Source organism: Triturus cristatus, chromosome 4_1 (assembly GCF_964204655.1).
Source record: "Triturus cristatus chromosome 4_1, aTriCri1.1, whole genome shotgun sequence".
Taxonomy (NCBI): domain Eukaryota; kingdom Metazoa; phylum Chordata; class Amphibia; order Caudata; family Salamandridae; genus Triturus; species Triturus cristatus.
Genome location: NC_140585.1, coordinates 291,891,022 through 291,916,299, shown reverse-complemented (window position 1 = coordinate 291,916,299; position 25,278 = coordinate 291,891,022). Strand labels below are relative to the sequence as shown.

At 43.4% G+C, this 25,278-nt stretch overlaps 1 protein-coding gene across 1 annotated transcript in view; it reads left to right on the top strand.

Annotated features, from left to right (window-relative positions):
* Positions 1-25,278, top strand: part of GPR19 (G protein-coupled receptor 19) — a 154,609-nt gene that overhangs the window by 121,597 nt on the left and 7,734 nt on the right. Inside the window, exon 2 of the mRNA XM_085650536.1 lies at positions 2,304-2,485. Within this exon, the coding sequence (XP_085506662.1) occupies positions 2,397-2,485 (89 nt within the window). The 5' untranslated portion in view covers positions 2,304-2,396. The remainder of the gene's footprint in view (positions 1-2,303; positions 2,486-25,278) is intronic.

Below are 25,278 nucleotides of genomic sequence, written 5' to 3'. Positions count from 1 at the left end.
GCCTCCTGAATAGGGTTGATAGTATGCAAATGTTCCATAACATAATTAGAGACCATCACGTATTTCCCCACAAAAGACTGGCTGTGTGGTATCTAAAAACGGACTTATTCACTCCTGAGGAAGCCATTGTTGATTTGTATGTGTTTTCCAACTATCCTTCGAAGGTCAGCTTACCTATTCTATATAAGACTTGGGGAAGGTGGTCCTGCGTTCATTAGAGCCATGTCTAGAGTGAGGGTAGTTCCTTCAGCACCCCATAGCCTGATTTTCGAATCTGTGTGCTACATATGTGCTGCTGTGTGTGTGTGTGTGTGTGTGTGAGAGGATTAACTCATGGGCCAAGATAGCAGATGAATTTTAGTTCTTGTCTTATTGACCCTGTCAACGGGCCATGGTATACCATTCAGCACCTTAGGAGCTTGACAAGTATTGGGGGACAATTTTACAATTGCTTACCTCACTGAGGTAGGAAAACAGCTAGAAGATGGCCTTAGTTCCTCATTTGTTGCTAGTGGGCTCACAGAGTATTGGGGTCGATCCGGCTACTCCTTCCGTTCATTCTGTTTGAGAAAACGACGGAAGGCATTGTGAGACGGCGTGGTCTGCTGTACAGTCAATTCTCTGTTGACCACTTGGATGTCAAAATCCAGTCCTGTGTACTAGCATTGGCTACTGGGATGACCTGGGAGGATTGTATTGTTCAGTGGGTCGAGGATGCCCACCATAATGTTCATAACAGCTTAATCTCATTCTGACCACAGACAGCATTCAGGCTCCTCATTGGGGTAGTGATGGTGGACATTTGGCCACAGAAGGCATAAGTCTTGGGGGTGGCGTTCAGGATCCAATGGAATACTCCCAACTGGAAATTGAATTGCTATTTCATGTTGTGAGCCTGCTCTAATAACTCCGATCCCTATGCTCGGCATCCTTTTTTACTACAGCTTGTACATACACGCCCAGGTGGCCCCCACGGACTATCCTTTCCAATCTAAGGAGATTTCCCAGCCTCATTTTGATTTAAGGTTTGAAGTCGCTATTCCATATCTTTGTGTTAACATGTCTAGACAACGGGGACACCCTCTTAATAGAGCTGCCCTTGAACCTGCCTAAAAGCTCTTGCTAGTACAGAGCATAATGTCTGGTAGCACAGTGGTTTCTCACACCCAGCATTTAACGCCTACTCAGTGTGCTATTTACTGGTTTCTCGTATTATTCCATGCCTGGTTCAAGTTGGCTCTAATGGACTCCAAAGTTCTAACGCAGCTCGGGCCACGGTATATGCAGAATTGCTTATTACAGCAGATGGTTGTGATCAACAGTCTAAGCTCCTCAGCGAGCCGGGCATACAGCTACGCAGACTCATTGGTGCTTCTCTCAATGATGCATGGACTCACGTATGTTTAAGGTGCACCTCGTCCTCCGTTGACTGTGGTTCTATAAAATACATTTATCATGGTAAAATTTAGGTCCCATCGAAATTGGGGCTTTGTCCTGTGGGAATCTGTTACCATTGCAAAGACAATACGGGCATATCATTAAAACTCCTTTTGCTCAGTGGTGGGAATTGGCGTTCCTTTTTTGGTACACTCCTGTTCTTTAACAACCCAGATGTGTCTGCGTTGATTTATGCTGTGTTTTAAAATAGAATGAATTAAAGCCTGGCTTTGCCGCTCATGATTCTAAATATATACAATAGGAAACAATGCCCAGCTGCCAGTGCCCTCACTTTAATTGTCTGCTTTCTATGCGACAATTTAAAACGTGTTCATTATTGACACTGTGTGCAAATATCTTCCATCATAGCGTTTGCAAACTTCAGATACGTTTGCAGGTCCAGTACAATCTGCCTTCGTATCACTTGAATGCAGTCTAAGTGTTGCTGTACTAGGAGCCTCCAACAGTGATCACTGAGGGGGAGATGTGGAGGGAACAATATGTGAATCTCTCTCTCGCTGTCTCTGTCGCACTCTTCCGCTCTCCCTGCCCGTCTCTCTCTCTTTTATCCCTTTCCAGCTTTGCCTCTCACTTTGTGTTGTCTCGCACACTGCCTCGCTCACTCTGCCAGGCTGTCATTTTTCTCTCTTCTTGTTTCTCTCTCCGTCTCCCTTACCTGCACACACTCTAAGTCCCCCCTCTCTAGATTTGTTGTTTCTCTCTCTCTGTCTCTTTCTCTATCTCGCTCCCTCCATCTCTCTTTCTCCCTCTCTCTCTGGAGCAAGCTTGAATGAAACGTACCAGCCGAGTTAATTCATCCTTATTGTGACCCCTTTATTGATGGCGCAGTTTTCTCTCACTCTTAGGTGACCATTCCACAAACAAGCCAGATATGGACTAGACATGGAGAACAGGCTTCCGTCTCGTCCCACCTGGGGATGTCTTCGTAGAATGACACCATGAGTGGACTGTCCAGCAAACCGAAATGTACCAACCGGTGTTCCAGTACCGCGGCAAGTTCCTTTAATACACCCTCTTTTCAAACAAGGTGAGCCTGCTGACATGGCGGTAGAGAGGCTGATGTCACTTTTGGAGGGCGCTACCAAGATATTTGCAAAGTTAGTCATGCAGGGGGTTGAAGAGTGAGTAGTGAAACTCGGGCATGGTTGTGGCAACCGGCAGCAGCGCTTTGTGCCTTCTCACCAGTGGCGGCTGGTGACATTTGAAAGTGGTAAGGTGTAAAAGTTCCTGATGAACGCCCTGTGGCAAGCGTAAAAGCGAACCCGACTGGCATAAAGAGGGTTCGTTGGGCAAGGGGGGGGATCGGGGTGGGTTCCACCAGAGAAAAGTTTGAAAAGAGAATGGGCAAATGGTGCATTTTCAAGCAAGTTTGCGAAAGCAAGACGGTTAACAAAGCAATTGTGAAAATGTAGTATGACATCAATAAAGATTTCATATGATAATTCTTCTGGGGAATGAGGAATTACATGTTAAATGTATGTGGTTTTATGCCCTAAATTCCACTTGCATCAGATTTTATCACAGGTTTTCCTCCAATAAATCTTGGCAGGTTTGGCCCTCAGAAGTGAATCAGGGGAATTACGGGTGTGCGTTGTTGTTCGTGACACTACCCAGAATTCCAATTTCGGCTAGAAGAAAGGTTTGCCTAGGGATTGGAATTTTAATGGGTAATTTGTGTTCATGGCATTTGCAGAGCCCCACCCGTGAGGCATGACTTGTGAAGCATACAGACATTCTAGCCTGGTGCTTTGTAAAGCCCTTTCTCGCAAAGAGAACTACAAATCCCAAATTCTCTCTTGGTTCAAAGTCGGGGAAAGCTAAATATTTTACAAATGGCAGGGGGATCATTATTTCACACTAAAATGATGCATTTCATGGACAAGCTACGTGTAGAAAGTTAATAATTATTTTATTTAAAATATGTACTTTTTGAAAGCACTTACGGTCTAAGTGACTGAATGCTCTGAATTGAATGTCCGCTTCAATGTTATTAGCGCACAGAGGAGCATTGTTTTCCCGTGATCACAATATGGCCCCCACCGTTCCCCGCCATGTGTGAGCGCGTGGACGTGGCAGTGGCAGTGGTGCTATCCTGAGCTGATAATAAGGTGCCCGGGTGGACAGAACGAATGACGTTGCGTTCTTCAGCCAGGATCCGATCAATCCAACTGGAACAGCACCTTCAGCATCCATTTAAAAAACACAACCAGTTACTTCCACACACCGAGGCATTGCCATTTGTGTACATCTGTGCTTAAGATGGTATGTTTTCATGACCTGACAAACGGCTCGAATGTTATCGATTGCATTCCAAAGCGCCCCTGCTTATAGGCTGCCAGCCATGTGTCAGACCATAAAGACACTGACAGCGAGCACACAGATTGGTTTGGGATTTTAGTGACACACTTTATAGAAGTTGAGTCCTAAATAGGCTCATAGTTTGCCGATGCGGCTTACACAAGTTAAAATATTGAGGACAATGGAGTCTGTCAAAGGCTAAAAACAGTCAGACAGACGGCAGATGTTTTTTTAGTTTGAGCCTGGGCAGCGTATGTGCTGCTCTGCGAGGCATGCTGTATTGGAGTTTGTAATTGAAGTCCCGCCCACTCTCCGCCCATATTTTTCACTGGCTTGTGTCAATGTCCTTCGTAAATGTTGGCTTCTGATTCTTTAATAGGCTTGTTAGTTCCTCCTTAGTATTGCTGTGTCTTCATTTGTACCCTCCCATGGCGACTGGCCCTTTTACTTCTGTTGCAACACGGTATGTCTAATTTAGTCTGTACATGAACTGTAATGGGGTCGCCCCGTGTCCCTCAGAACCTGGGCGATTAAAAAATGTACTACAAATTGTTCTATCGGGTGACCCATTTCTTAGCGTTCCATAATAAACATGTACATATTTATTATGAAATGCTAAGAAATTGGTCATCCGACAGAACCATTTGTAGTTCTTTTTTTTTTTAGTCTGTAAGTATGATTCTCTTATATGAGTTTCTCCTACTGCAGGCAGGCCGTGCTTTCCTAACATTCACCGTGCCATGCGCTTTCACTTTCAAGCAGCCCCGTACAATGGCAGCCGCTTCTTTGACGTGAAATAGGTGTTGTATTAACAAGAGTTTGAGCTATTGCCATTGTAAATGACAATAGCTTTAACTCTCGTAAATGCGAGACCTATTGCATTGCAAATGCTTGTTTATATTTTATATCTTGGTCTTATAGAATGATCGTATAAAGTGCTCAGCAGGCCTTTAGAAGGGTCTGGAAAGAGGCGAAATAAATGAACCAAGGCTGCTGAAGCCCTGGAACGGATGACTGCCTTTACATATCTTACCACAAAGATCTTAAAGCCTCTTTTTTGTGGAAGACGCACATTAGTGGTGTGGTAGGTGCACAGCACTCGACTCTTTTATAACCTTCATGGTAACCATTTCACCCAACAGATTGGCACAGTAGAGCAGGCGGAGAGTGTTTCGAAGTGTCATGATGTAAGGAAAAGAAAAATCGGGGGCTGATAGTGTCATAGATCAACAAACCACACTTGGAGAAGCGTTTGTTTTAATCGCCAACAGCGACATCCCCTTTCTAATGCCGATTGCACAGAGGGAGGCAGGAAATACATCTTTTTGGTCTCCCAAATGGTGGCCACAGGAGATAGGTGATCTCCCCTCCCAGTTACCAAGATAAACAATCTAGGAGTTAATTTTGATGACAAGCTCTCCTTTGAAGGCCAAGTAATCTCCAGTATTACTTTGTGTTTCTTTATGTTAAAACACTCAGGAAAACCTTTCCGTTTATTCCACAGGACCTGCAGAAAGCTGTGATTTCCACACCTATATTGTCACAAATTGACAATTGCGGTGCCCTCTTTTTTAACATTCAGAAAAAGATTTTTTCAAAATGCAGGTGCCTGGGCTGTTGGCCATCCCCTAACATCAGTCAGTATCTCATGTTCTACCATTGCTGCACTGGCTTACTAAAAAAAAAACGGTTGGAATTCAAGTTCCTCAGCCTTGCCTTTAAGGCACTGCATGGCTCAGGACCTGAATACTTTAAACAGAGATGTCTATGGTATGTACCCAACAGATCCCTGAGATCTTAATCTGCATTCAATCTTGTGATTCCCAAAGCTGGAAAAGAAATGACCATTCACAGCATGGCTTCACAATAAGCCATACAATGATTGGTCATGCTTGGACAGAGCCTCACTTTCCCTGCAGTTCCTCACACACTGCACAAGAACCTAAACTTAGGCCTAGCAACCCCTGTTCTCAGCCAATCAAGACGCTGCTCCCATGCAGAGATGGTTACAGAGAACAATGGTCCTTGAGCAATAATTCAAGAGGAACTTATTTTGTTTAACACAATAATCAGTTTAAACATTTCAGAGCTAGCAAATGTCAGCTCACAGTTTATATCTTGTAAGTAACTAGGACCCCCTGATGTGATAGAAATAAAATTCCTAGGACAGGGCAATACACAATGAAATAATAACTTGCTAGGCAATGATTATATATAGAATATTTCTTAGTTTTAAGTGTCAAGTGAAGGTAACTAAATGTAACAACAAAGTAATTAAAAAGTACAAAAATGTTTTTATTTTTTACATCTCAAATATCACAAAGTGTAAAAACCATATTGTTCAATACAAACATACAGTAATGTTGTCATTTATTACAAGAATCTCATTAAAAAACAATTTTTTTTAAAAAGGGGACACTCCTGTGGCAAAATACTTAATCTTCGACCCGCGTTTCAGCGTAAAGTACGCCTTCGTCAGGAAAAGCCACAAATCCTGAAATTAATAAAAAACATATACTAAACACTAGTTTACATTATCATTATTCAATTTTGTAATCAAAACTATATGTTTAAGTTACATCATTTAACTGCAACATAAAAAATAAGCATATTGATTGACATTGTATACCTTCATTTTATAGTCCTTTTAGAAGAAGAGATCTAAAACATGAATTACAAATTAAAAAATGGGGTAGAAAATAGAGGAAAAAGGAATAGGAAGGATGTTTAAAATGTAAAGAAGATAGTATGGGAGGTAAAAGGGTAGTGGACACCAAACGTTCCAGTCTAGCATATATGGCACCCAATGTGATGAGGGGTATTCTTTAAAATGCTTACTTATTATCTTATCGCCATGAATGAAGAATGCCAGGAAATTGTAATTTTAAAATACTCCAATAAGACTGAGAACCTGTGAATGTATAACAGGTTGTCATTTATAATCAGGTTCTTTATTTTTATATAAGAGATGGTTAAAGAACTTTTTAAGTTAAAAAGTGAATACCTTTTATCTTATTGAAGGTCCAACCAGAATGTGGTAACATTAATCACTTCTGAAGATCAGATGAAGTTTCTTAGGGATATAGAGTAATGCTCTGTATTTTAATATGGATCTATAACTAAAGAGTTTAGGATTACATCACATTTTCTTCACTCTCAGTTGAACGTTATAATCAAATTTAATTAGAGTAGCCCAAAAGTACCTGGCTTATGAAATATACATTTCACAGGTATAGATCCAAAGTAGCATGCCGTATGGATGGCGGATGTGTGCAAAAGCGATTATTTTCCCTAATAGGAGAGAAATAAAGGTAAGACGTATCCTATCTTGAGCAGATTAATGTATATAGCTGTAGTTTCTATCTGGGGCGATACAGCATCAGTAGTCTACCATGAATAGACCTACCACAGACGTTAAAATTATGCTATTGATATGGTTCCAGACTATATTGGTTAAAGTCTGTGGCTTGGTCTTTATGTATTTGTTTTGGTTGATATGCCAGCATTCGCTAGAGGTGCCTACATCTTCAAATTATTGAGTGCTGCAAACTTGAATATTATTACTAAAGTCCCATGAATACGGACACGATTAAGTTACGTTTCAAACCATGCGGCAACTGAAAGTCTGTTCAATACGGACACACTATGTTATAAAATCTTAGCGGGGTCCTATATATTCTACTCACCTTAATTGCATTGTTCCATGGGTCGACTGCCTCGATCCGATAAGCAACTGGCGTGGAGGGTAGATATCAGAAGATGAAGGATTACAATGCGATATATCTTGACGGAGTTTAAATAGAGCCGGCAAGCACGATTTTCGCAGTTCCGGTGCAGCGTCAACATTACGTCACAACGAGACGTGCGACGCTATTCACAATACGTGCTACGTGATATGAATTACTGAAGGCCAAATCTATATACAGCCAGATCATAATAGCATCATCTAACAACAGTAGACGCTAATCGCACCTAGTTGGCTGTGACTATAGGTCTCCATTATGTTGGCCTGATAACTCTAGACTGTCAACTGTCTTTTGTTTTAATGTGAAATAAAGGCCACAAGTAAAGTTAATCTCCGATATTTGTTTCCTTCCTGATATTTTATACATCTATAAAACAATGCAATGGCAGAGCAATTTTGTTCTTTAAATATTGTCTATTACAGAGATGTCACATACCTGGAAAGGTTATAGATGTTATTTATTCATTCTAAGTCTCTGTATTAGTTTGTGATTAACCTTAGAAACGTATTAATTTCCACAGATTAATCAGGGAGCAATAATTTTGGAATAGTGAACGGCTAAATCTACATATGTACTTACTTTAGATAGTTAAATGATGGCATTTTCCCGAAGTAGATCGCTATTCAGACCATTCCTGAAGGTGTCTAATGAAATAATCCAAAAAACTTCGCGTTTTTTGCGAACTTTCATGCCGCCATTGTCATCTTGAATATTAATTTTTTCAAAGATGCGCCACCGAATCTCTTCTGATTTGTGTTGCAAGTCTAGAAAATGTTTCACAAGAGGAGCCGTTAGTTTTTTTTGTCTTTATTCTGCTATTCTGGTGTGTATGGCTCTCGAGGTTTCTCCCACATAGCCAAATTGGCATGGGCAGAGAATTAAGTAGATCACATTTTGTGTTCTACAATTCCACATGTTGGTCGCTTGGATTTTAAATCCATTATGGATTAATGTTTCTCCAGGTATTATTGAGTCACAAGATTTACATTTTGTACATCTAGTTGTTCCTTTAATGGGAAAATCACCATTAAAAGATTTATGAATGAATGGTTGACTAAGATTGGACCTTTAAACCTAGAGTGCACCATGATATCTTTAAGATTTTTATTTCTGCGATATGTGTATAGGGGCTTCTCTAGTGTGTTGGTATTGGCAGAATCACAGTTTAAAATATGCCAGTTGGTATTGATTATGTGTTTCACTTTGGTATTCAATGTCGAGTGTTTAGTTATACACACTAGTTGTTTTTGTTCAGGTCGCCTCACTGTTCTTAGTAGGTCGTCCCTATCATAAAATATGGCACGTTTATAAGACTCTCTGATGAGTCTGTGATGGTTTCCTCTTTCTAAACATTTTATTTTCATATCGACTGCTTGTTTGTCAAAATCAGATAGATTAGAGCAGTTGCGTCTAACCCTTAAGAACTGGGAAAAGGGAATGCTTTGTTTTTGGCTTCTAGGATGGACATTTTTGAAATGTAATTAAGTATTCCTTGCAGTCGGTTTTACATGTAAGTCAACTTCCAGACTTCCTGATTTCTAATTATAATGTCTAGAAATTCAACTTCTGCAGTATGACTATGGGCAGCGAACTTTAGATTTGGATCTGTGAGGTTTAGCCATTGTAGAAATTCTGACAGTGTGTCCTCTCCACCGGTCCAGATAAAAAAGATGTCATCAATGTAGCTCACAGTTTATATTCAACCATTTGGATTTGCAAAAATATAGAAGATGTGCAACAACCAATTTACAAAACAACTAATATTTATTTAATAGATAAAAGACACAACATGGTTCAGAAAAATGGAGAGGGTCGTAAAAGGAAGAAAGGTTGTTTCAAGGGGAACGTGTAAAGGAGCGCTCAAGGGTTTAAAAAAATTGTGAATTGCCAAACTTTATCTTGTGATTGGCCAGGCTACAACAAACTATTTATTCAGTATCAGTTCTATGTACAGTCTTTAAAACTCTATGTCCCCCTATACCTTGAATTTTTTGACACCCTTGAGCACTCCTTTACACATTCCCCTTGGGACAACCTTTTTTCCTTTTACAACCCTCTCCATTTTTCTGAACCATGCTATGTCTTTTATCAATTGAATACATATTAATTGTTTTTTAAATTGGTTGTTGCACATCTTCTATATTTGTGCAAATCCAAATTGTTCAATATAAACTGTGAGCTGACATTAACTAGCTCTGAAATGTTTAAACTGATTATTGTGTTAAACAAAATAAGTTCCTCTTGAATTATTGGTCAAGGACCATTGTTCTCTATATCAATCAATAACCAGGTCCAAGGACTTAATAGGGTTACCCCATTGTTTATAATGGGCTCCCATGCAGAGAGCAGCGCCAGAATTGGCATGAGCAGGTAAACTCACCACTCATTAGGAGACCGGGGGTTGCGGCTTTGATCAACCCTCGGTCTCCTAGTGTGAAGCTGGAGAGAGGCCTTAGTGCGCATGTCGGTCTGGCTGGAGGAAGGCAGCCTTCCAACCTCACATGCACACTTTGTAGCCCTAAGCTAGGGGTCTTGCGCTACTGCGCTCGATGTATACTGGTGGTCACTGGTGTTATTGAAGCCTCACCCCCTTCAGATCCACAAACAGAAACCACCAGGGGCTAAAGGTTGACTGCAGCGGACACAAAAAATCCAATAAAGTTGGAAGTTTGTTTGAATAAAGTGTATTTATTTATTGATTTGTAATAGGCGGGCTAAAATATGAGTGGGGCAATTACTCAACCCTCTAATGCAGGAACCGCCCCTGCTTCTCAGGTGGACCAGAAGTCGGGTTACAAAGGAGCAGCAAATATGTTGCTGCTTTGTGGACCTTTGCGCCACGTTCGTCGGAGTGGCTAGACTGAAACCGTGAAACAAAGTACGCAACGTTTCTCACCCAACATATGTACATGTTTTACATAATCAGAACGCAGGTTCTGCTAGTTCCGGGAGCCAGTGCACAGAAAAAATCCTATAAAAAATGATATGAAGCACTTCTGCTTGCTGGCCCCAGTTGTGTTGAGTTTATATGTATCTTACATGCCGAGGCATCTATTTCATGGTTCACATTTACTACTAGGCAGGTAGATAAATGCATGATTTAATTTAGGCAGAGGATTTGGTGGTATTAAAAATTACTACAAATAACAAATGTTATGAATAGTTAAGTCTATGCCATCAAACACTCACGACTTTGCGGTTAATGTAACCACCATCCCCTAGGTTCTCAGCCACAACCTTTATCAATATTATGCACTTCCTTGTCCAGAGGCCATTCCGTGATAATGTACGTAATAAAGTGCCCGATTTAGAGTTTGGCAGACGGAATAAAGGCAGTCAGGGTGGCGGAGGACTTTACGTCTGCCACCCTGCCTTTATTCCAACTGCCAAATTCACATCCAGCCCAGTGGTGAACATCATGGGTTGGCATAAACCACCGTCACGGCGGTTCATTCAAAGCCATTTAAAAGCTTGGTGAGCATCCATCATAGGTGTCACCAGACTTTTAAACGTATGAGTTTGTTTTTGGAAAAGAAAAAGCACTATTGGCCCCAACAATATGTGAGTTTACTCCTGTGGTTTGAGAGTCATACTTTTATTTTCACTTTCCCTCACGCTAGGATATTTTTGGCAGTGACGGACACTAAATAAAGTAATCCAACTTCCCACTCTAAATAGGGCGGACAGGCTGATGGCTTACAATTGGACATTTTACGTCAACAAAAGACATTTTACTCTGTTGATGTAAACCTGGTTATCCGCCTGACTCAAAATAGGGCCGGTGGACCGAGGGTTTGGCGGACAGGGTACTCTGTCGCCTTTGCGATGGAGTACCTTGTCTGCAAAACTACAAATCAGTCCTAACGTTTGATAAATGTAAAATCAGAGGTCTTCCACATTCAGTGATTTCCACCCGGTATGTTTCTATCACCATTCAAATTAAAATAAATTTTCATACTCTTAACTGCCTTTTTTAATTTTGACCCCAATGGTGCTGTGCAGTGGCAGCATTAAGCCCAAATGTTACGTAGATTTGTATTTCTGACATGACTGCTGGCAAGCTGTGAGCTGTCAGGGCAGTGTCAGGTAAAACTAAATACAATTGTCATACATGGGAAAGAAGATGTCTTCTGCCGGCATTCTAACAAAAGTAAAATAATCTCTCTGGCACCATTACAGTCAGGGGAAAAAATAATCCTCTACCAGATTGTTGTAAGTTGGGGCCCATCTTAGAGTGGAAGAGCTTTTTGTCTGACAGCAGCGACCAGCCGATGCTAATGTGCCTGATACCTGACTTGTGCCCCCAAAGAAAGCTAACCAGCACCAACCTGCCCCCACCCAGTAGAGGCGTGCCCAAGAAGCACCCTCCTTCCCCTTGCTTATTCTCTGTAGTAGGGACCTAGGCATAGGGACTGGTGGGCCAGGGGTGCTGGGAATGGGGCCGCTCCAGCTGAGAGCGACCCGAGGTAAAAAAGGCTGCGGTACAGGAAAAGCCTCAAGCAACCTCAGGAGCAGAGGGTTCCTAACATGGACCTCCCCCACATCACATTAAGGCCAGCAACAAACTGTATATATCCATGCAGAGGGCGGGTGTGCCAGCGGCATGCCAGATGCAAGGCTGTCCACCCGTCCCCACCTACACTCCGCCAGCCATGCTGCCCGCTGAGAGTCTTTTAGATGCTATGAATGATAACTCATCAGTGAAATATACTACAGCAGAGTTGTGACAAGTTTATGAACCCCTCCACCCCCATAGACTCGCTACTGGTAAGTGTACCTCTTTAAAGGAGAAACATCTTCCAAGTCACTTATTTCAGTACCTAAAGCTCTCACACCATCCTCGAATACTTACTGCCCCTGTGATGGTCACTGCATACATTTCTTGCTTAGTAATGTGAGATCGGCAGTAAAACATAGGACAGAAGTAGCAGACCTCTGCTGTTCCCATAAAATCAGGGTGTGTTGTACAACTGAGACATGGTTAGCGCCGTAGAACTGGGCGCCTGATGAGCTCTTCCCACTGAGCCTTACATTAATATGTACCGAATGTGTTGGTAACAAAAAAGAGGTGGAGTTGCGACCTTGTAGAAATCCTCAATTAAAATCAGATCCTCCTGATTTTCAAGTCCTTTACTGGATTGTTTTTGATTTGCTCAACGAGATTTTAAAACGTGAACTTTAAATATCTTCATCACCTACTGTCCACCAGATACAATTGGAGATAATTCAGAAGCCCTCATTTACGTGATATTGTGTTAGGTGATTTCAGTTATTGGCCGAATATTCAGAATCTGGTAGCAGTAGACTGCTTGGTGATTTATCTTTTTTTTTTATTTGTCCCTTCTCAGTCAGGGCCCCCTTCGTACTTCAGGTGACCAGTTGGATGAGTCTTTGTATCTACTCAGTGCACATGCATCCACAAATGGGACTTGATTTTGCCTTGGTCAGACCTTTATGCTATTTTCTTTTCTGTTAAAGTTAAAAGTGTATAAGCCCCTCCCACTCAAATGCAAATGCAGCCAAACAAATGGTGACTATCCGTGAATGGAACATTTTTTCCTTTGAATTACATACACCGAATAAATTCCTAAGGTCCTTTCTTTGACTATAAGTTAGATCAGGATAAATATAAGGTCCTTCTTAGATCTAGTTTTTTCCAATCTCTCTGACATCAATATGGAGACTCCGGCCCCTCTAACGTGGTCAGATCACCATCTGATCCCTTTTGTGATTACTGTGCCCAATCTGGGGCAAGCCAAGGGAACTTGGAATAACTTGACCGAACCAGTATTAAGCGCCATTTTGCAGGACACTCATCCCTGTCTATCTTCTGACCCTAATGCAGATGCAGTCTCTTTACATCAATGGATTGCTACTGCGGTGGAGTCAGTTGCGCCGGTCAGAGTAGTGAAATCTACCAGACTGTCCCCCACTGCTCCCTGGTTTTCTAATGTCCTCAAAGATACAAAAAGTAGGTGTAAAAGACTGGAACGCCAGTGGAGACGGAGCTACTGTGATTTAGCCAAGGCGTCCTATAAAAAAGCATTACAAGATTTTCATAAAGATATAAAAGCAGCCAGGCGGGATTATCTCGTTGCTCGCATCCAGCACGCAGACCAGTCCTGTAGTGAGGTTTTTTAAATTAGTCCAATACTTTTTTAAACCCAAGGCGTAGAGACTGAAGTGAGACCATCTCTAGCCTTGTGTGAAAAAATTGCCAGTCATTTTGATAATAAAATTTTAAAGGTTTATGACAACTTTGTGCCATCTGAGGCAACTATGGTAGCGGATGTATCCCCAGCTGTGGCAGAGGCATCTATGCTCATCAACTTCCTCACCTCAGGATGCTCTAGCTGTTATTCATATATGCCGCTCAGGTGCTCCAGATGATCCATGCCCGCCCAAACTGTGGAATATGCTATCTTCTTCCCTGATGGGCGTGCTACTTCATACATGGAACTCCTCCCTGGAAATGGGCATCTTTCCCGATAAATGGAAACATACGACACTTCTCCCCCTGAGAAATAAACCTAATGGGGACCCAGATGATCTAAGCAACCGTAGACCCATCTCTCTACTTCCAGCCCCAGGTAAAATGCTGGAGAAGTTGGTTCAGTGTCAACTGACCACTTTTATTGAACAGAGTGGTGCTCTGCATGACACACAGTCTGGTTTTCGGGCAGGCTTCAGCACGGAGACCGCTCTCCTTGAGGTAGCAGAGTCGGTAAGGTGGTCGCTGGATTCAGGAGCGTCAGCATTGCTGGTGCTCCTGGATCTGTCCGCGGCTTTCGACACCGTAGACCACAACATACTGGTCCAGAGACTACAAGATGTGGGCTTTGGGGGGGTGGTTTTGACTTGGCTAACATCCTATTTGTGTAGGCGCACTCAGAGAGTTGCTCTTAAGCCATATGAATCCAATCCAAAACAGCTCTGGTGCAGTGTCCCTCAGGGCTCAGCCTTGAGCCCTCTACTTTTTAACCTTTACCTAGCCCCATTGTTCTCTCTGATTGCCAACTGGGGAGTGAAAGAGATTTTCTACGCTGACGACACCCAGTTGGTTTTCTCATTCAAGGAGCAGACGGCCGATATTTTTAAGAATTTTAAAGGTTGCTTGCGCGACATAGCTCTTTGGATGAACTCTAATAAATTAAAGCTCAACGCTGGGAAGACAGAAGTTTTGTTTTTTGGGCAGGGCCCAGTCCCAGATGCAGACTTATGGTGGCCGGCAGAAATGGGGCCACCGCCTTCCCCCGCCAAATGGATTCGAAATTTGGGGGTGAGATGGGAGTCTGACCTCTCCTTCCTAGCGCAAATACAGCAGGTTTCTGTAATCTGTTTCAGCAAATTAAAAAATCTCCGGAAAGTTTTGCACTTTTTACCGGAAGACTGCAGCAAATCAGTAGTACATGCCAGAGTTACATCTAGGCTAGACTACGCCAATGGCCTGTATCTTGGCCTTCCCAAATATGCCATTCAGCGCCTTCAGATGATTCAGAATGCGGCTGCGGGACTGGTGTGTCGTATACCGTTTCGACACCATGTCTCTCCGCATCTTCAGAAGCTCCACTGGTTGCCAGAGGAGAAAAGAATCATATTTAAGACCATGACATTGGCCTATCGGGCTTTGAATGGAAAATGCCAGAGATATCTGAAGGAAAGACTGTGTTTTTACAAGCAAAATCGTGCGCTGCGATCTAATTCCCATGTATTGGTACGAACCTCACGCTTTGTGAAATCACGCATGGGTGGCAGAACATTCACGGTCTGAACGGCCTTACTGTGGAATGCTCTGCCAGGTCACCTGCGGCAGGCGGTTTCAGAAACTTGTTTTCGCACGGCTTTGAAGACGTGGCTCTTTAGGGCAGATTAATAAAGGGCGGTTAGCCTTCTACCATCTCTGACGCTATTTTTTACCTGATGTTCCAGCGCCGGGACACCCCTGCTAGGGGTAGCTGTCGCGCTTTATAAGCTTCAGTATTATTATTATTATTATTATTATTATTATTCTTGTGCCCAGATTAAAAAACAACCTTACTAAATGCCTTCTAGAACATTTAAGCAGGCACCAAACAGTAAATACCAACGCAATTCTTGTTTTAGCAAAGATCTAGCATTTCAAAAACATCTCCTATGCTTTAGAGGATAAGCGGGTCTATCTGTCGATATTAGTTGAATAGAAGTCTAAGATTTCCCTGACAGAAAGTAGGTACTTTACTGATACAGACTTTTTTTAAACTCTTCTAACCTTCCAAAAGAACCTTTTAACGTCTTCATAAGGCTGCTTCCATTTCAAACAAAACCACCAAAGTTTCTCAGCACAAAATGTGTTGCAAGATGGCAGCTCATTTTGTGACTAAAATCACAAATATCCGAACTGACCTCAGTAAAGGTACTGTTTCTTTCACTCTATCTCTACAAAATACGAACTTGGCTGTCCTACTAAATCGTTGTTGACTCTATCTGATGTCTCCGCTCTGGAGGTTAGTTCAACTATTTTATCAGAAAAGGCGTCTGGTTCACCCAAAGATTTTTTTAATACAGCTAAAGTTACGAAAGCACAGTAAATGTTCTCTGACTCTATTTTTTAGTTTAACCAATCTTTCAGTCACGCAAGGTCCCGTGCTCCTAGAAGACTGCGGTTATGAAGCCGCTATTGTACAACCCCCCCACTCTAGCTTCTGAGGATGTTAATAATTGAAGTACTGGGGAATTTAAAGCCCAGCGGTGCAGGGGTACACACCCTAAGACTTCGGGTTCTTCCTGTTTCAGACCTACAGAAACACAGAGTCTTCTAGGTGAAGTCAAAGATCGATTTATTGGCTGCAGACCAATTACAGGTATCCGAGAAGTACAACACAATGTATGTTCTCAGGAGACTGCTTAAAGTTACAGAAACGGGCTTCTCCTTAAATACAAAATATCATGCTTCAGGCATACATTCCTTGTTGTACGATATGGTCATCTACATGTATCCATTACAAACGAAAAGGCAGAGTCATGATGACCATCCCACATTCCAGTTTAGCCAGCCCACAATTATTTACCCAGCGAGGCTCAGATCCCACATCAGATATCAACAGGCCCCAATAAACACAGCCATCTCCTGTTTGGAAAACAAGCCATAAAGCAGGAAGAGTCAGGTGTGAAAGAGATTAGCCGGAGGCTCGTGTGGGATGAAAAGGCTTTATGGTGTGTCAAACCCTGATGCTAATCGCAGGTGGCCGTAGGACGGGGAGCTCGTGAGACCGGACTGACCTGGGGCAGCGGAGCCAAGCTGCACGGGTCACAGAGAAGTCAAACAGAAAGTACATGTGTTATAAAGTCCCGTACTTGTTTGTAATGTGTAGCCTATGTGAGGGCAACCATAAGATGGCCACCGCTCTAAGATGGAACCCACGTAGTCAATGTATAATATCATATACACAGTGCATTTATCGCTAAAACGTTATACAAAGCACTTGTACATACCGCATTGACCATACGCGGTTCGCTAATACCGGAATAGACAGGGGTAGGGCCCTGCCTCCCACGCGGTCCCAAATTTCAAAGTACCACAGACCCTCCTTTTGCCCTTACATAGGCAATAACTATACTCATTTCAATCCGAGTCTAGGTCAATATTCACAAAGTCATGGAGATGTTGCTGTAGCATCATCCTATTACTTAGCTCGTCCCTCGATACAGGTTTCCTTACACATAATGTAGCACAGAGGCCACATATCGCAGGAGCACACTGTATGCACAGACAGAACAGGAAAAGAATGGCTAAGATCATTCCATTGACCATCAGAATTTTCCAACCCCAGGCAGATATCAGTTCCGAGAACCACCCCACCAGTGACCAATCTCCTTTATCCACGTGTATGGATTCAGATATTTTATGCAGTTTGGAGATGGCTTGATAAACTGTTGGAGCGTTATCTGGTATGAAAATGCAACAGCTAGATTGGATAACCTTACATACCCCACCGCGGTCTGCAAGTATAACGTCTAGAACCATGCGGTTCTGCAAAGTCATGAGGCGATCCGCTTGGAGCTCAGCTGTCAAATTACCAAGGGCACCAGCCGTTACATTAACAGTGGATTCAACCACACGAGTCAGTTGTCTCAGGTTCCTACTATTGACCATCGGACCCCAAAACGGCAGGAAACCCAAAAAGAAATCTCCCGCTTCCTGACCGGCAGTATCCTCCTTACTAATCACGCCTCTTACAACTCTGGTCTTGTGATAGTCAGAGGCAGCAGTAAATGTCGGCGGTAGCAGATTTGCAATATAACATGTGCCCGAGAAATCAGGGGGCAACCATGTATATGCTCGGTCATTGCAGACAAAATATGTACCCTTGGCAGCCAAAAACGCAGGTGGAAAACTGTGATGGAAAAGTGTACGTTTCAGTACAGTCACTTTTCCCCAGTTGAGCTCTTGGATTCTGACCATTACCTTGTAAACAGAACCGACCTATGTGGGGTACGACACAAATTGGGGATGAGTTTTTTCGCTGTCTTTCACCCAGACTAATACTATACCCCGTCGCGTTCCACCCTACATAAGCTCGCATTTCATCCTTGGGAATAGATGAGTATGCGTCGATATCGCCGCTCATATCGGCAACTCCTTTCATTAAAGCTTTATTATTTGTGCTAGGTCTGATGGAACGCGGCTGTCGCGGGGAGTAGGCATCTAATGCAAAAAGAAACATGGTCTGGAATGCCCATGATGATCCATTGTAACTAAACGGCAGCACTAGATAAGGAATACCCTTGTTAATGGTATGTGGCATTAGCCCACACACCCAGCAATTGGTTGTATTCATGACTAGTTGGTGCTGGTGCAGGAGCTGAATAAACGAGTTGTTCACAAACTCTGATCGTCTGGCTTGTTCGTGTTCAGGCAGAGGGTGAAAAGAGTGCAAGGAGGCAGTAGGAGGAGGTATAGGCTGTACAGTGGGTACAATGGGCTCTTGAGAGGAGAAGAATACAAATCCTACAGTAAACACCATCATACTACATAATATAAACAGACATAAAAATACAAAACGTTTGCTCTTCATTATTTTACATATTTTTGCTTTAAAGTTCATTTCCTCAGCGGGTCTCTCCATCTTGAAAAACTCCATCCTCTAATCGTGCCGCTTGCGGCGGGCGAGTCTCTTCTGCTAAGGAGTACGCCTGTCAGTCCAGGGAACGCCCTAGACCAACCAGAACCGTTGACCTAACGTCTTCGGCCTGTACCCCAAAGTCTTGGCACCGCGACCCTGCGGCTGAACCCAGATGGTGGTTCGAAAAACAAAAATCAAGAAAGTCCTTCAGATGGGAGAGCTATAATATCAAAAACAAAAAGGGTAAGGGAAAAGAATATTTAATTGTCCATAGGCCTTGGTCTCAAGTTGTAGCGGAAACGGCCAGGTACTGTCTGGTCTTGGAACAAGAGTTCAGGCTCTGTGGTGTCCAATCGAATTGATGGTGGCACAGCTTCTTGTAAAATATCGTCACTCTCTTGCGCTGAAGTTGTGCCTCTTATGCGTGCATCACTAAATGGTACAAAACGAGGTACAGTGTCTGTTTCAGAGTCAGCGATACCCTCCTGGACCCACTGGTCATATGGTAGAGGCAAAGGGATCCTCTTGATGTGGGCGCCGTGAATCCAATTCTTCTTACCCTTTACTCGAACAGCTGATCTTGTAGACAGAAGTACGAGGTGAGGGCCAATCCAACGGGGCTCATCGTTGCTCTTTCGCTGAAAGTTCTTGATGAGAACCCACGTGCCAGGGTCAATAGGGTGTCCTGGAGCTTCAGAGGCCTGGGGGAGAGTATCATGCACCTGTTGGTGAAAAAGCGCAAACAACAACCAATACATATTTCAGGTTGTTGCACCTTTCCATGTGGATAAAATCTAGCTGCAAAACTTCAAATGGATATGATGGAGGCGCAAAATGACCAGCTGGAGTTGGGGTTCCCCTACCAGGGTTGTATTTCAAACATACCATACAATTCTTGACTACATTCTCTGCACACTTGGGAATTCCAATATTCTGCCATACTGGGGCCAACAACTTACAGATTCCTTTCATACTGATATGTGCCATTCCATGTGCCATAGTAACCACTGGAAGCACATATGCATCAGGTAACAACCATCGCCGATGTTCTGACAAATCAACCCAACAACCATTCTCATCCAATTTACCCGTACTTTCTCTCCACTTGCTCAACTCTTTCTCTGTGGCTTCAGCTTGGAGGGACTTCACACTCTCTATCGTGTTTTCACACATTCCAACATCATTAACCCATCTTGCAGGGCCTGCAACATACATTCGAGTCTTCACATCTTTTGCTGATTCTTTCGCGATTTCATCAGCAAATGCATTACCACGACCAACATCATCAGTAACTTTCTTGTGCGCACTGCATTTCATAATCGCAACTTGTAACGGTAGGGTCAGTGACTCAAGGAGATCATTCACCAACTTGCCATTCTGAATTTTAGCTCCATGCGAAGTCAGGAACCCACGTTCTTTCCACAATCGCCCAAAACTATGCGCCACGCCAAAGGCATACTGGCTGTCAGTATATATGTTCACTTTCATCCCTTCAGACAACACGCATGCTCTTGTAAGGGCAATCAATTCTGCTGCTTGAGCCGAATTATGTGGCACTCGTGCAGTCTCAACAATCGTGTGCAAAGTCGTGATAGCATATGCAGCAGTCGTATCACCATTCGGAAGCTTGAAACACGAACCATCCACCCATAAGGTACCATCACACTCAGTCAGGGGAGTATCTTTAAGATCTATTCTCCCTTTTGTCTCTTCTTCTGTTCTGAACAGACAATCGTGTTGCTCAATCTCATCTAGGTGTGCTGGAATCTGCAATAATGTAGCTGGATTCAACGTGTTGCATCTCTTTATGTGTATATGATTTGCTAACAGTGTCAATTCATATCCTGACAATCGCGCACTAGTTAAGTGCTGTGTCTTGGTCCAGTTTAGCAATGTGTCCACAGCATGTGGAACCATAACAATCAATGTATTATCCATCACTTGTCCAGCAGACTGTCGAATAGACATAGCTGCTGCGGCTGTGGCTCTCAAACAACTTGGCAATGCCCTCGCTGCCGGGTCCAAGGTTGACGAAAAATATGCGCAAGGAGGCGGTCTGTCGCCAAAAGGCTGTGTTAACACTGATAATGCGCAACCATCTTTTTCATGAACATACAATGTAAAAGGCTTACTGTAGTCGGGGGTACCCAACACAGGAGCTGAACATAATGCATCACGTAATTCCCAAAAACTTTTCTGACACTCCTCAGACCATGGAATAGGATTCGGTGTGTCTTTACATGTTAGTGCTAACAAAGGTTTTGCCAGCAAAGAAAAATTTGGTATCCAGTGCCTACAGTATGAAGTAATGCCCAAGAAAGCACGCACTTCTCTCTGTGTTCTTGGCACACTCAATTGTGCAATGGCTTGAATTCTTTCTGGGGTCAGTTTCCTTCCCTCCTTCGATAAGAGATGACCTAAGTAGGTCACTTCTTGTCGACAATATTGCAGTTTTGAGAGAGAAACTTTGTGATGAAAGGCAGACAAATGACGCAACAATGACAATGTAGCTTCTTTGCAAATCTCTTCAGTATCCGCGGCGATTAGTAAATCGTCAACATACTGAATAAGGATAGCGCCACTAGGTAAAACAAGTGCATCAAGCCGCGCTTTTAAAGCCTGACTGTATATTGATGGACTTTCACAGTAGCCCTGTGGAGCGCGTTTAAGCGGAAGCTTCGACCTCCTAAACTGAAGCCAAAAATGTCCCTGCTCTCCTCTGCAATTGGGATGCTAAAGAAAGCATTCTTTAAATCGATCACTGTGAACCATGCAGCGGAGGCTGGAATCATAGTTAACAAGGCAGTTATATCAGGGACAACTGGAAACTGTGGCACAACAATCTTATTTACCTCTCTAAGATCAATCACAAATCTGTAAACAGGTGGCTGTGAAGGGTCCGGTCCGTTCGTTTTAAAACAGGTAAAACAGGACTGTTGCAAACGTTGCCTCTTGTCTCTTCAATTACACCCTTTTTAATCAAATCACTGACAATCGCTAACAACGCTTTCTGACCTTCATTGGAGATCTTGTACTGGGGAATACGTGGCAATCTGACATTGGCTTTTAAAGTGACCACGTATGGCGGTATTTCCAAAAGACCCACATCATTGGGACCAGTAGCCCAAAGGACATCCGGAAGGGATGACAATTCAGGTGGCATTGCATTCTTAGACAAATACACCGGGGAAATCACTTCCTTACCTAATGTAGGTTGTACTCCTGAGGGAGAACAATATAGCGTCGCATGCAATCTTTTCAACAAATCTAATCCTAACAGATTTTCACCACAACCTGTCGTTAGGATGAGGGGTGCTTTTAGCTCACAAGGTCCAACAGAAAGTCGCATAGGACTAGAAATCGGGTTCCTAACTGGGGCGCCAGAAAAACCTACTGAAACATTCATTTCGCCAGACAAAGGCGCGCCAGGGAGTTTTGATTGCATAAACGAACTCTTTGCAGCACCAGTATCCAGCAGAAAGGGCTCTGTTACATTTGCTGTAGTCACCTTAACATACGGTCCACTCTGATCCACTGGTACTGAAACAACTCCCTCTCTCTGTCTATGGCTGTCCTAGTAATCATTACCTTCCACATTGTCGTCTTCTGCATAATAATCATTATTATAGTACTGAGCTGTATTACCAGTGGCATTGGCTTGCTGATCAAAGCTATTTATGGTATTTTGAGGCGGAAGAGGACGCGTGTTCTGGGGAACATTTCCACGCCCTCTGCCTCTAGGAGCTTGCTGACCACCTCTACCTCTTGCGCCATACGCATTACTGGTACGCTGCATTAATTTAGGACAACTATACTTAAAATGACCTTCCTCTCTGCAATATGAACATTGATTGGGACCTACAGGGATACGTGGTTGATAATACCCATTCATTTGCTGATTATTCTGAAATTGTTGGGGTTGCTGATAGATACCTTGGGTTTGCCTATAATTATTCTGTCCTCCACGTGGCGGATAAGCCTGCTGTAAAAGGACCTTCGTTTTCAGTTCTTTCGTTTTCTTATCTGTTCTATCCTTCTCATCTTTATCTCTATTTTCATAGTACTGTGCAGTAGCCAGTATTTGCGCTGAAGAGGAAACAGCCCAAGAACTCTCTGAATCTTTTAATTTCTTACACAACTCGGGAAGTAGATTCTGCACAAATTTATCCACAAATAACCGTTGGCCACCTTCACTACTCATGTCTTGACCACTGTGGTCGATAAACGTTTCTTCAAACCTTGTAAAGAAATCGGACACTGTCTCATCTTTCTTCTGCTTGCATGCGGACAGTTTATCCCAATTTACGCGCATCGCTGGCATTAAAGTTTTCATGTATGTAATAATTCTACCAGGGAGTTCTGCCACCAAAGGGTCAGGCTTCGCGCCACCAACTTGGCCAGCGTCTGCAGCAATGATATTAGCCCATGTGTTACCCAATTCTGCAGCGTGATCTACATTACGAATGGATCCCCATAAAGGCTGTGGAACCACATTCCCAAACAACATATCTATGTCAGCCAGATTCATGACACACGATTCTGCAGTTTGTGATAACTCCTTATAATATCCTGTAGGGTTTTTACGGGGGTCAGGCAACGTCTGCTTAAGCGCTAACACCTCAGAACGCTTCCATGGGACATGTACCCAAACACGCTGAAAATGTGCTAAGACAGGTGGAGCAGCATTTGGATCAGCAGGTCTCCAAACTGGGGGAACCTCACGCATCGGATATTGGCGCGCTTTTACCTTCTTCCCCACAGGTAATTCCTGTTCGAACAATGATTGCTGACAATCACCATTCCTGAAGGACAGTAAAGTCGCAACCGCTTTATCTACATCGGGGCCCACAATTATACCTGTTCCAAAATCAAATCGCACGCGACACAATTCCTGCGGGATTGTGTTTGAACCATGATCCTCCAATTCCTCACAGAGGCATTTACACATTTTGTCAAAGACATACCGCTGTTTTGGGGCATCCCATTGGTGGAAAACGTTAACAACTGATTCCAAATTATAGAGTGAAGGGAAACCAATCCACCTACGCGCCAGATGATCTAACACCTCTTTCTCGTCAGGGCCAGGGCCAGGGCAGTAGCAGACCCCCTTCCCCAAGCGCCTTGAGACCCTTACGGGTGAGTAGTGCGCGATATAAGTTCCATGATTGATTGATTGACTACGCAATTGCTTACGTTGTAAACCAGGGGTCACACTAGATGACCGAAAGAGAGGCGACATTAAACTAGTAACTACATTAGCTAGTCGTTGTCGTGCTGAAGGAGAAGTTGAGGCGAAAACGGGGGGATAGACAGAGGGAAGAAAAGCGGATTCAGATACAGGTACCTGGGTACTGTAAGAAAGAGCGCCAGGGGAGGCAGCTGATGTACTAGGCAAAGTCGCAGGAAGCGCAGGAGCAACAGGTAACAAAAGTGGCGGCCCTTGAGAGGGCTGCACTGCAGGGATAGGAGCCAGCTGAGGAAGAGCTGGCGGCTGTGGGAAGGCTTGCGGCATATTTACTGGAGGCTGCACATTTACAAGCTGTGGAGGCGCTGTGGCATTTTGCGCATACGGGGGTGGCGAACTTAGCAAATGGGACATTAGGGAATCTTTCTCTTTCTCTTTTGTTTCATCTTGCACAAGGGGTGACAAAACAGGGTAACATTTATCGATCCCTAGTTTGCGCTGTCTATGTAACTGCTCATTCATTTGTTCCTCCTCATTATCTTTAAATTGCACAGCTGCTTGCATCATTGACATACCTCTTTCTCTCTTATTCCTTTTTGCTAGCTTAATTTCCTTCTGTTTGGCTTCCTTTCGCCATAGGCGGAAAGAATCAAACATCGCCGGCCGGGCTTTCTTTTGAAACAATTTAACTTCCAAATTATCTAAAATATCGGTATCGAAACTACCATTTTGGGGCCATTTTAAAACACCGTCCTTTCTGGTGTATCGGATCCATACTTCATTATATGCAATGGGGCCCACGCCATGTTTTACATAAAGCTCATAAGTTGGAGTTCCAATTGGAGGAACCGGACATGAATCCCTTCTACAACCCAAACAAAACAATCTTCCAAATACACTAGAACCAGGCATCTTGCGCTCACTAGTCTAGTTTCAAACTTCAAAGGATTATCGAATACGATAGTCTCGTGAATACACGAGTCCTCTGGCTTTGGCACTTGCAAGCTCCAAATCAAAATGATCCCGAAGGATACCAAAAATCCCGAAGGATACCAAACAAACTGGGAGACGCTCCACTTATACTTAACTGAATATCGATGATCGATGGCGTCACCAGAAGACTCTCTCGATTGTTTCGCTCTACCAAAATCGTCAAGGGTCCAAAACAGGGCGATTAATCAGGGCAGCAGTCCTTTGTAGCCGTCGGGACGCGGAGAACCTCGCAGAAAAGACTTTCGGACCACGTCGACATGCAGGGGTCGATGAAGTGGTGGCCTTCCTCCGGAATTTCCACACGAAGCTCCTCACGAACCTCTGGCTTGGACTGGTAACGCTGAAATCGCCCCACGTTGGGCGCCAACTGAAGTACTGGGGAATTTAAAGCCCAGCGGTGCAGGGGTACACACCCTAAGACTTCGGGTTCTTCCTGTTTCAGACCTACAGAAACACAGAGTCTTCTAGGTGAAGTCAAAGATCGATTTATTGGCTG